The sequence below is a fragment of the Myotis nattereri genome (genome assembly GCF_964212035.1).
Source record: "Myotis nattereri genome assembly, chromosome: 14".
Classification (NCBI taxonomy): domain Eukaryota; kingdom Metazoa; phylum Chordata; class Mammalia; order Chiroptera; family Vespertilionidae; genus Myotis; species Myotis nattereri.
In genome coordinates this window covers 34187554-34200435 of record NC_138089.1, presented here as the reverse complement: position 1 = coordinate 34200435, position 12882 = coordinate 34187554, and the positions used below count along the sequence as shown (strand labels likewise).

Genomic DNA, 12882 nt, shown 5'->3' with positions numbered 1-12882 from the left:
AATAAGTGTTAGCCAGAAAAAGCAGACCCATTTTGTCCTGCCCAGGGACGTTAATCCGATTAAGAACAATTCAGCACACATAGAATGGATTATGAAACTATCTGACAGGCAAGATTTGACATTCAAGATATTCTCAGCAAATGCATTCACCTATGCTGAAAACAAATGGAATTTCTGATATTAGACTTCCAGAATTTCCAAATCATTTATTCAACAAACACTCATTGCATGCTAAGTGTGACAAAGCATTGTGTTTGCCGTTCTATTCCAGGGGGGGGGGGGTGTCAGGGGGAGGGGGGAGGGTTCGTTGGCACATACATAGATAGGGTTGGGGGACATTTGGGTGGGGAAGCTTCCCATATATTTGACGCTTGAGCTGGGCCTCAAAGGGAATAAGAACATCTGCAAAGTAACCGTTTATTCTAATTTTGTTGTATTTCTCCGGAAAAAAAAGCTCCTAAGCATTGTCCAAAGTGCCATTCTGCTCTCTGTGGAAGGTGGGAGGTGACCTGTGCCCATTCAGAAAACATCTTAGGCCTGTGAGGGAGCCAGGAGGGGCTCCCGGCAACTCGGCTGCAGCCCCACTCATCAGAAACCACCGAGGTGGTGGCAGTAACAGATTTTCCAGATGACAATTGAAGGGCTTTAAGAAAGAGAATTGCAGAGGCAAGTCGGAGTGCTGGTAATTGGGCTTCCGGAGCCCAGGAAGGTCTTTGAACATGTACAGAGAGTTTGTCAGCCAGAGAGGGAACTTGGAAGTTCTGCTGCTTGGATCTGATTGACAGAGATAATGAGAGTGGCAGTGTCTGTGGAGAGAAGCTGCTGTTTTATTGAAACATCAGAGCTTACCTTAACCCCTTCTGCCCTGGTTCCTCCACTACCCTGAGCTCCTCCACTTCACTCTCCAGGTACCGCCCACTGCCCAACTCACTTACGGGAAATGCACATCTGGGGGCAGTCTGGAGCCTCCACTGAGGACTCCAGGGCAGGCGAAGGCTCTGCTCATTTCCCAGAGGAGTTGCCAGTCACTTCAGCAGGTGCCCATGGTGCCTGGGATCACACCACATACTCCTGTCCCCACCCAACCCCCAGCCCTGCCACCTCTGGGTGTAGGCAAACAAAGGCAGCTGCTCTCCCCTCCCTGCCCCTTTAGCGCATTGGCTTACACTGACCTTCAGGATGGCCCAAACAGTTGTTGCAGACCATTCAAAATGAGGCGCAGTCTGCTTAAGTGACAGCTGCCTAGACTGGTTCTCTCCTGGCCCACACCCTCACGCTCCTCCTCTCTAGAAACACCATCTGATCTCATCACAAGATCTCCAATCTTTTCAGCATCCACTCATCTCATCCTCTTGTAGACCAAGGGGAGGAGCCCAGGACTCACTCCGATTTCCAGTGTTGCTCAGTAGAATACTCTATGCCTCTACTCCGGGGCCACGCTTTCCACACAATTCAAATGTGGTCACTGGTGTGAAGCCATCCAATGGCCAGGTGTGTTTCTATGTCTCCTCCCTGTTTTCCACACCTGCTAGCGAGGCAGCTATGACAGAGATTGATCACAAAGCCCCATTAGAGGCCTGGACTTGATGTTTTAATTTTATTCTAAGTTACATGCACTCAGAAGACTTGGAAAACATCCAGATCCTTAAAATGGGAATCAAATTCTCCAAAGGCATAGCACTTCAATGAAAGATTCAAGGAGACAAATGCTATCCACACATGAGTTAATGACCTAGGGTAGTTTTTCTTTGGGGGTTGGAGGGTAAAGGCATTTTCTTTTTTGCCATAAGTACAAGAAGCATCAATGCTCCCAGAGTAATAACAATGTAATTATCTAGAAGAGCAAATGGAATCAAGTCACATTTTGCAAACATGAGCATAAAAGGGGGTTCACATGCCATCTTTCTGGACCTCCCAATGTCTAGCAGCAGGTCAGTGACCCTCTTTGCAGAGATGGCATCTACTGGGATGGGCCTGGCACAAAGCACGGCCTCCATGTAATACAGGGATCCTTTCTACTGCGGAGCTCCGTATACACCACCTCACTGAGTCATTTAATCTCTAACAACCCTTCCTGTGCAGTTTCAGGTTATGTGATTTTGCCAGGTGTCTGACACTAGTAAGAAACGGAACAAGGATTTGAACCCAGGCCTCCAAGGTCTGTGCCCCTAATCATATTGCCCTCCCCTCACCAACACAACACCTGCACCTGCTTTCCTGGCAGACCTGCAACGGCTCTTTGATTTCTTCTTAAAAAGAAGAGCCCAACAGAGGAAACATAAAAGTAAAGGCCAGGACAGTCTTCCCAAAACCCCATGAGGTAGCCTGCAGAGGAGAGGGGAAAACAGCTAAGCTGCCTTCAGCCTGAAGCTCTGGCAGGAGATTCCGTGCCTACGTGGGGTCGAGTCTCTCGATGCTCCGCCAGGAGTGCTTGGCCGGCTGCTCACACCATGGAGCCGTGCCTCTGCACACGGGTCCTGACTCCACTGCTCCTTCCTTTTAAAGGCAGACGGGAGAGTAATCTTGTCAGTGCGGAAAATTAGGATTTGGGGCTCTGGCATGAAATAATTTGAGCAGAGATACCAGCTGTTTAAGGGAACATGAGCTGCCCTGAACTGGATGATTTGGGGGCCTGGGGGATAGGGGAGACTAGCCTTGTGAGATGTTGAATTTAGAGACTAGCCCCTCCTGCTGTCCCCACCTAGCTTGTGCTTAGGCAACCCAGAGCTTGCGGGACGATTCCGTGGGGAACCCCACTGGCTCCACCGCGAGGAGGGCCTCTGTGACAGGGTCCCTCAGTCTGGCTGCCTGGAAGGAGCTGGCGAAGGGTGCTGGTGTCTGAGCCTGGCTGATGGGAACGCTGCCCGGCAGTTCATCCTCACGGACTACTTGGTTTAGCCCAGTACCCCTGCTTCTGGCTATGAGGACTTCAAACAGCTCCCAGGCCGAGGTTACAATGGCAGCCCCACGGAGGCCTGGGAAAAGTGGGCTTCAGGTTATCCAGGCACCAAATCAGACACCCCTGGGATTTAGTCCCAGCCCTATCATTTACGAGCTGTGTGCCCTCAAGCAACTCACCTCGCCAGGTTTGGCCAGGTTTGCCTCCATTTCCTCCTGGGGAAAATGGGGTTACAGTGACTTCTTATGAAGATACCAGGTAATTCAATTGACAGTAGTTTGGCAAAGAAAAATTTGGTGGTGATGAAACATAATTTAAAAGTGAATGTTCCCATTTTTTTAAAAAAGTAAATGTTTCCAATCACTGAATTTTATGTAGTGATAATATTGGCATGGTTTATATGCTTGTTTGTTTTTCTGCCATATTGAACACAAGGAAAAATACACCTTGATTATGTCTAATGACTTCAGGTTATCATATTATCTCATGCCCCATCTCATGTCTGATAGATACACTATGCATAAAAATAGAAACTGATTGACAATATTCACTTTCTGACCAATTCACACCCCCAAGCATAATCAGTCAAAATGAACCTGACATTATTTAGAGGCAAAAACACATGAAAATCACTGAACCCAAAATTATTTCCTTTGTTGTTTAAGATGCTTTAACTGTTTATTTTAATATAAAATCAATGCATAATTATTACAGAAAATAACAAGCAAAAAGAAAAGCATAAAGAGCACTCATGTTGCTACCTGCCCAGAGGCAACCACCATTAACTCTGTGGTATATATCTTTCCAAGGTCTTTTCTATGCGTGTGTATAATTATTGTGTTTTTGTTTGGTTTTAGTTTTTTACAAAAGCAAGATTATGCCATGTCTGCAGTTATGCAGCCTGTTCTTTTGCCTAATATTACACTATGAGTATATTTCCATTTAAATAGGTACATTTTTGCAACATCACTGGAAGGCCTGCATTGAATTCCAGGCTTTCCATTGTGTTATATCATAATAAATCCGTAGGTGTAGCCCTGGGTCATTTACAATTATTTTTTTTCTATTACAAAAAGCACAGAGCAGACATAATTGATTTAAATGAATTGGAATTAAGAAGTAAAGGGTGAAAAACAATTACTATAACCTGAACAACAGACAAAAGTACATGAAGATCCTAAAACCTTTACAAAATTATCCTCTGGAGTCTGCAAAACCTGATTGGAGATATTGATTGTGGACCACCTTGTTAATTGACCATTTTTATTGTCCTGAACCAATTTGTTTAACCAAATCCTTCAACCCAATCCCAGTTGCTGCCTCTTGAAAATTAAGGCAAATGATCAGAAAGCCCCTTGCATGGAGTAGGGGCTCCATCAAGTCCTAATTCCTTCCTTCCATTTCTTTGCTTAACAGTAAAAGGAAGAGGCCACCACAAGTTTTGGTGGTGTCTGTTATAAGTAGTGGGTTTACTGGGTTTCCCATGTGCCATTGTTTCATTTGCCCTGGTGCCACTAGCTGCCAGCAAGGCAGAATTGGGTCAGTGTCCTCTTAAAAAGAGAAGTTCAAGCCAATTAACCAGATTATTCTTCAATAAACAGTTACTGAGATCTAGTGTGCATCTGGCTCAGCACTGGTGATAGGGATACAAAGGGACAATTAAGATGTGGTCCCAGCTTTCTAGGAGCCCAGAGTCTAGGGAGAAAAGCCAAGTACACATCACATCTTATTATGGTAGGAAGTACATGAGCATAGAATGAGGGCACCTGGGTCAGGCAGGCTCCATCCTTGGGGGTTAACTTGTGAATGACTGGCTGATGGCTCATCACCCAATCATAACTGTTCTCATGTGTGTCCCTGCAGGTCATCAATGCCATTGAGCAGGACTACCGGCTGCCCCCGCCCATGGACTGCCCAGCTGCTCTACACCAGCTCATGCTGGACTGTTGGCAGAAGGACCGTAATAGCCGGCCCCGCTTTGCTGAGATTGTCAACACCCTGGACAAGATGATCCGGAACCCAGCAAGTCTCAAGACTGTGGCAACCATCACCGCCGTGTGAGTCTAGGGGTTACTAGGTGTGCGTGGTCAGGGGCAAGGCCAGTAGCAACACTGCTAGCCTTTTGGTCCATTAAGAGCAAGGGTAGGGTGATTGAGCTTATCCACTAATGGGAGAAGTTCCAAAATTGTTCTCTTCCTTTTTCTCTTGGTTCTCTCTAAAATATTCCCTGCCTCCAGCATAGGCTAGACCTGTGGTCGGCAAACTGCGGTTCACGAGCCACATGCGGCTCTTTGGCCCCTTGAGTGTGGCTCTTCCTAAGCCTTAGGCGTACCCTAATTAAGTTAATAACAATGTACCTACCTATATAGTTTAAGCTTAAAAAATTTGGCTCTCAAAAGAAATTTCAATCGTTGTACTGTTGATATTTGGCTCTGTTGACTAATGAGTTTGCCGACTGACCACGGCTAGACCAAGCATGTCAAACTCAAAGGCTAACACGGGCCAAATAAACAAGGTTTAAGTTTATGTGGGCCGCAAAAAAACAAAAGTTTCAATTTTCATAGAAACAGGTTTATTTCGATAGAGACATGCTGAATACAAAGGGCTGAAATAAATGAGTAATCGTTAACATAATAGAACATTTTAATAAAAATATTTTTTTCTTGAACATTAACTTACCAGACACTGAATAACTACACAAATTAATAAGTGTAATGCAAATAAACCTATTTTTATTGTTCTCCGAAAGTGAAATATTTCCTGTTGCGCACACCAAACATGTCAGTACAAGACTAATGACATGGCCATCGGCTGCTAAAATATTCACTGCTAGTATTAGTGGAGAGAGATGGTGTGCCGGTGCGTAAGGGAAATGAATGCCACACGATTATAGTAATCAGCCATTAGCGAACATTGTAGTTCGTTATTAATAATTATGTATAACAGGATATTGTAAAAATTTAGTCACAAAATTTTTATTAAAACGTTTCTTACATACCATTATACTGGCTGGGCCGCAAAAATATTCATTGTGGGCTGCGAGTTTGACATGCTTGCTGTGTAGACAGATGTTAAGAAACCTGTCTAGGTCCCTACCTCCCATTGGCTTTAGATGGGCTGGGCACTGGGTTCTCTAACAGTTGAGCATATCTGATCTGCTTGGTGTGAGGCCCCACTTCTGGGCCATCCTGTTTCCAGAAGGCACCCTTTCTGTTAACATACCAGTCTGTTAGGCAGGTGAAACTGCAGACCTGAAACCTTGGCCAACCTATTAGCAAGCAAAGGCCCTGATTGCGAGGGGACAAAGATACAAAGCAATGGGATTTGTTATGAGCAAATGAATAGAATAACTGCCAGCAACTATCAGTTGTACAATTTGCAGGGTTAACTCATTTATTATTTACCCTTTTAACCAAAGTTTATTGGGTTAAACACTGTGTCCATTGCTGGCACTACAGAATGACTAAGGTAGACATGGTCCCCACCCTCGTGGAACTTTGAGTCATTTAGATAATCACCCAAAGATCAGTGTGGCAGGGAGGTAGGTGCCTGATGCTTGGAGAACATCTACCTTCCTCTGTTGTCAGGGAGACATCCCTGATGACAGCTGAAGAGAGGGAGTGCATTAACAGAGTGAAAGGAATATGGGAGTAGAGGGGCCAGGGTACAGCATGTGCAAAGGCCTGAGGGTGGAAAGGACAGGGCTAGTGTGTAGAGTACAGTTTGTGAGGGGGCAGGTTGGTGGCTAATGCTGGTGAGGTGGGCGAGGGCCAGACACTCAGAGTCTTTAGGTCCTGCTAAGAATTCTGGGCTTGATTTTCAGATTAATGAGCATCACTTAAAGCAGAGGTCGCCAACCGGTGGTCCGTGAGGTCCGAAAGGTTGGCGACCACTGCCTTGGAGGGTTTGACTTGAATCAGGAACAGGTGAGGGTTATTAACATAATCACATCTGCATTTGTAAGAGAGAGCATCAGGCAACAGTGTGGAACTTAGGTTGAGGGGAACAAGCATGCACAAAGAAAGCACTGCAGTAATCATGACAGAGAAGGTAGGGTCTTAAGTCAGGGGAATGGTGTGGAAAGAAGTGGATGAGTTTGAACAATTTTGAAGGTCAAATCTTTATGACTTGGTAAAGGATTGGGCATTGGTGCTGAAGATGTGTCAAGAAGGCACCCTGGTTTCCAGATTGGGTACCTGGGTGTCTGCTTTGAGAATGTGCCAGGGAAGATCAGTGGTGGGCCCTTCTTTTCCATTTATTTCAATTAGCTGAGGACAAAACCAGAAAGCCAAATGTTAACGACAGATTTGGGGAGGTGGCAGTGAACTATATATATTTTTAAAAGCTCTTAGATTTCAGTTTACAAGAGTCCTGAGCCTTCCCTTCCCTTTATACTGCATGCTGGTCAATCAGCCTGTCTGGGCTGACTGACGTGTGGCAGTGCCCAGAGGCAGAGGGACTAGCCACCTGGCCCTGAGAAGCCATGCCAACTCAGGAACCTGGAAGGAAGGGTCAGCACAGGGCTCCACTGTCAAGCATGTGCCACCCCACGTGGAGTCTGCCATTGCCCAGAGCGTGGCTCTCCGCACACTGCTGCAGCTGTGAAGTCACCTGCTCCTCTCTGTCTCACAGGCCTTCCCAGCCCCTGCTAGACCGCTCTATCCCAGACTTCACGGCCTTTACCACCGTGGATGACTGGCTCAGTGCCATCAAAATGGTTCAGTACAGGGACAGCTTCCTCACCGCCGGCTTCACCTCCCTCCAGCTGGTCACCCAGATGACATCAGAGTAAGTGATGAGAATCGTCTCTGTCCAGCCTGTGGGTGGGGGTCAAGGTTCCTTCTCTGCCATTGTCCTTGGTACCAGTCCTAACTTCTGGCTTCAGCTCCAGATCTCCTCTCTGAATGGAACCAGGACTGGTGGGGGCACACCTTGGAAAAAAAGGAGGCAAGGCTGAAGGTGGGGAGGCTGAGATGGTTCTGGGCCCCAAATGAGAGTTATTCATTGCCATATGTCATTTACCTAATCACCAAGAGTCCCTCCTCCCTTTAAGTTTTTAAACTCAGCCTATCAAAGGGAGCATCCAGATGGAAAGAACACAGCCAGCCAGCACTTTAACAACATAGCAGGCAGAGGCACGGCCCTGACGCAGCAACAGCTGCAGATGTGGGGGAGCTTGTTCGTACCTACATAGCACTTGTAAATAAGTACACATTTCCACCCCCCACAAATCACTTACCAGTCTGCAGCGCCCAAAGGACTCTGGAGGGATACAAAACCCAACATTATTCAGATAAAATGAGAGCCAGAAAGGGTCTTAAAGATCCACGCAGTCCATCATTTCATCAGGAATGTTCTGAGTAGCACTTGTTCTGGGAAATGCTAATAGGTTCTCCTTGGAAAAAAGGTCCCCCGGTCAAATAAATTTGGGAAATGCCACACACTTTATCACTCTCTTGGCGATTCAGGACACACATTAGCATTGTAAAGGCCATGAGAAATCCTGAAATAAAGAAACCCATTTAAAATTATTCAACACCATGGAGCCACATTTTTGAGAGGCAGGGTTTGTGGAACTGTAGTTTGAGAAATATTTATGTAGTTCCACCCCTTTCATTCAGCAGGTTCAGAAAGTGGGTGAAGTCAGTTCCTGAAGATCCTAGCTCATGAGTGGCAGAGCGGGCCTAATGCCTGCGTTCCTGACTGCCAGCTCCATATCCTTCTCCCAGTCCATCCCAGGGCCACAGCAGCACCCATACTTTGCTGCACACTAGAATCACCTGGGACTCTTTAAAGGGACTGATGCCTGATATTGTAACTTCATTGGGATTTTAAAAACTGCCCAAGTGATTCTATAATGCAGTCAAGATTCTATAATGCACTGAACTAAAGTTGGTCTAAAGTCGGTCAAATTTTGAATACACACCCATGCACACACACACACATAACCCAGAGGGGACCTCACTGGCTGCCCAGACTAAAACATGTACTGACAGCACTGGGTTTGGTGGTCTGTAACACACATTTTCCATGGTAGAGGATCGATCAGTCCACAAGCAGCTGGAAACATTTACTGATCACCTGTTTTGTGTCGGGCACAGAGGTCGTTGTGGGGCTACCCTCCTAGGGCAGGCCAGTGGCTGAGTCCCACGGGAGGGAGTGGTCACCTACGCCCAGCAGTGGAGCCCCAGAGCGACGGCTTCTGAATACTCGGCCTCGGTCCCCCTCTCCTGCTTTGCAGTCCATCTTCCTGGAGTCCAGCTCCACCTCTCTGAGGTTCATTCTTGCCAGAAATGATGGCCCCTCCACTTCCTCCAGGGAGGTGACTTGAATGAGCATCTAGTCTTGGATCCACTAAACTTCAGACTTCATTTTTTAAACCTGGGTTCATTTCCTGCTGATGCCTAAAAAAGATGGTCCCTGACATAATGAATTATTGTCAGACACCAAAAATAAAACAGAAGCATTGACTGGTGAAAAACCAGCTTCCAAATCTCGCAGAATTAAAGTGGATGGCGCAGATGATTGGGGGCCTGGGTGCAGGGACCGAAGTGGGTGTTCATGAAGACGAGGCTACTCCTGCTTCCCCTAGATGAAAATGAGGGCAGTTATCACCTGATCACCTACAAACAGAAGGAATCAAGGGGAATAATTTCCCGAGTCCGAGAATAGCCACCATGAAAAGAACAAAGGAAAGTGAAACCTAAAATTAAGGAATTTAATTTAGTTCAGAGTAAAAATGTCCACACACTATTGCAGCAATTTAGTTTATCTTCTGGGAGATAGAAGATGGAAAAAGAATATGAGCAACTAAATAAACAGGTTGCGGGACAATCTGTGAATTTAAAATTCAAGTACACCTCCCAAACATGTTACATGTTTGCTAAAAAGACACGGGCAATTTAATCATCTAAACCTGCTGCAGCCTGTGGGGCACTGACCACCTGCTGGAAGGAGGGGGATCAGGAAAGCGGTGGCACAGTGGGTGGAGGTCCAGCACACGGTCCTCCTCGGGGGTCAAGTGCACAGTGTACAAAGTGAGCTGCTGTGCTGGAGACCCAGAGCTTTGGGGGGAGTACAGGTAGCACCTTAGAAGAGTTTGAGAGCAGCCCAGCAGGGTAGCTGAGGCTCAGTGGTCTTGAATTTGAACCCCAGCTCCCTGAATGCTCCCCCACTGTGTGATCTAGAGCATGTTACTTAACTTCTCTGAGCCATAGTTGTCTTGTCTATAAATATGTCTATAATAGTGCCCATCTCATTGGTTTGTGGCAAGTGGAATAGCACATGCAAAGCACTTGGCCTACTGCCTATTTCCTTCCCTACAGGATGCACAGGAGAAATGATTGCTCTTAAAGTATTATCATTGAATTTAAATGGTTTGTCGATTTTTACAAAATGCTTCCATAGGTATGAATGAGTTAGTATATGGCACTTGAAAAGTACTCAAGCACTGTCATGTTATTATTATTAAGGAAAGAAGCATGGGTCTCCCCAAAGTCAAATATAAGCCATGAACTTGTTCATATTAAGACTCATAGCTCCAAGATTATTCCATACCAAATCCCTATCCTAAACATAGTCCTTGGATTCCTGCTTGGACAGATATTTGAAAGTTAAACCTTTGAGATTACCCTTCTTAAAAATGTATGATATTAAAATTCAAACAGAGGCACAAAATGGAAACTGGGAGGCGGGAGGGGGGGGGTCAGAAAACCAAGCAAGCCCCACATCCTTTCAGTCACAGCGGGTGATCACTAATTTAGCCAGAAAGCCACAGAATACCTGAAGCCCCATACAACATGTGCTGGGGGTGTTGAAAACAAAACAAAAAAAAACAGAGGAAACTTCTAGTTTACCTAAGTCATGGACACAATGAAGGGGCTGCTCCAGATCCTTCCAGTATTATCCAAATTGGAGGAAGCATTGGAGACAAGGTCTACTCCATGGAGAGAGTGAAGTTCAGTAAGGAAATATCCAGGTAGGCATTTGCTAAAGACTCTTAAACTTGGGATCCTTGGATTTTAAACATTTTCACTTACCTACCCAACTTCTTGGATCTTCAACACTTTTATTTGCTTTCTATGATGAATTTTGATCTCTGAAAAGCTGCTGTAAGATTAAAGTGCCTTCTTTTGTGTTTTCCCCTCCTAGAGACCTCCTGAGAATAGGGGTCACCTTGGCAGGTCACCAGAAGAAGATCCTGAACAGCATTCATTCTATGAGGGTCCAGATGAGTCAGTCACCAACGGCAATGGCATGAGAACTCTCATTTTCTGGGGGAAGGAGAGGAAGAAAAAGGACCAGACTCAAGGGGGAGCCAGAGGTTGAACACTGCGGAATGTTCTGGAGAGATTGGTTTCTCCATTGAGAAGTGTGTCACATATGTGAAGGAAAAACTGGACCTGCTCCTCATAGTCAACCTTCATTTCTCAGTGACAGAAGCATGTTTATGATGCCGTGGGAAACGAAATAGATAATAAAAATATGAAGAGGTGATGTTCAGCGGAAGTGAAGACACAAGAGTATGCATCAGGGTTTCAAGAGTGAACTCAGCTCCCCCCTCAGTGGGCTGGAGTCATCTGTCCACAGGAAGGAAGGGAAGGAGGTGGAGGGAAGAAACAGAGCAGCGTTCCATTTTCTTCCTCGCCAATGACATTCTTTTCTTTTCTCCTTCTGTACTCCTCCCCAAGAGTCCTCTCCCTTCCCCCACATCCATTTCCCTTTGCTCACGACTCATGTAGGGAAGTTTCTTCAAGCCAACCCCAGCTCCTGAGTCTCCAGATGTCGTTCTGTCAGTTGCCAAAGGACTTTGCTGACCACTGCATGGGGGATCCGACCAATTCAATTAATGTCTTCATATTGAAGAAGAGATGTACCTTCAATTGAAAACCTTGTTTCTCTTTTGTTTGCATTTTCTGCAAAAAGGAAAAAGAAACCACAAATTGGAAAAGAAAAAAAAAAGAAAACCTGTTTCCATGTGTGCATGAGCACACATATGTACGTCTGTGTTCTAAGATGACTGTGCTTGTTCGTAACAGATGCAAACAAAGGTCTAGGAAGTCTTGGCCTGGAAAATTCGAAGGGGCAGAAACGTATTGTTGGTTTTGGTTTTCTGATTGGCCCAGGTGGCCTATTGGCTCAATGGGGAGAGGGTAGGAAGAAAACTAAAATGAAATTGGGGGAAAACTCTCAAGAGCTTGCAAATTCAGACAGGAAACAGGTGAGTGGTTTGAATTGGATGCAGTGTGGGCCATTCTAGAATGATACTGACTGATTAATTATTATTGGTAACATCTGAAGAGAAGGAGAAGGAAAGTGTGTCTGGAGAATGTTCTTCCACATCCTGGAATCTGCAATTTAAGAGGTGGCAAGGGAGGAGTCTTCTTACCTTACCCGTGGACTGGCTTAAGCCGTATGGCATCCGAGGAATGTTTCAAGTGTGTCTGTGTCTCTCTGCATTCCTTCTGTACCTCATTGTTTGATTCACTTTTGTAAATTCCACCTAACATTTAAATATTTTTAATTTCTCCTTTTACCTTAATCTCCTTGCTAATTTTATCTGTCTAATTAAAATGAGCAGAAGCATGTCTGGGTTTACATAGAATGGTGTCAGAGCATGTGTTCCTGGACCCCACGGGGTCTGTGCCCAAGTACATATGGTTGCAAGGGGCCCCCAATCCAGCCACATAGTGTGTAAAAAAAGACAATTTCCCCTAAGTAATAGCTTGCCAATTCTATGCACAGTTTGCTAATTACCCCCAAAGACCTCAATCCATGAAATGTCTTACAAGTCTAGGCAGTTCAACTAATCTACTCTCAATTTTCCACAGGAATGAATTTTAATTTATCACCAAATTTCTCAGGCAGCCTCCTCAACCCAAGATCCTCATTGAGCCTCCACTAATGCCAGCTCACCTCTGGCTGAAGACAAAGTAAGGTCAAGGTGAAGGTCATGCCACATCCTTTGGTTTCATTTTACCATA

At 45.5% G+C, this 12882-nt stretch overlaps 1 protein-coding gene across 1 annotated transcript in view; it reads left to right on the top strand.

Moving 5' to 3' along the window:
• Positions 1-12484, top strand: part of EPHB1 (EPH receptor B1) — a gene marked incomplete at its 5' end in the record, with an annotated part of 260244 nt that extends 247760 nt beyond the window's left edge. The window contains 3 exons of the mRNA XM_081105506.1: positions 4763-4956; positions 7532-7687; positions 11051-12484. Coding sequence (XP_080961632.1) covers positions 4763-4956; positions 7532-7687; positions 11051-11159 — 459 coding nt within the window. The 3' untranslated portion in view covers positions 11160-12484. The remainder of the gene's footprint in view (positions 1-4762; positions 4957-7531; positions 7688-11050) is intronic.
• Positions 12485-12882: the final 398 nt, after the last annotated feature.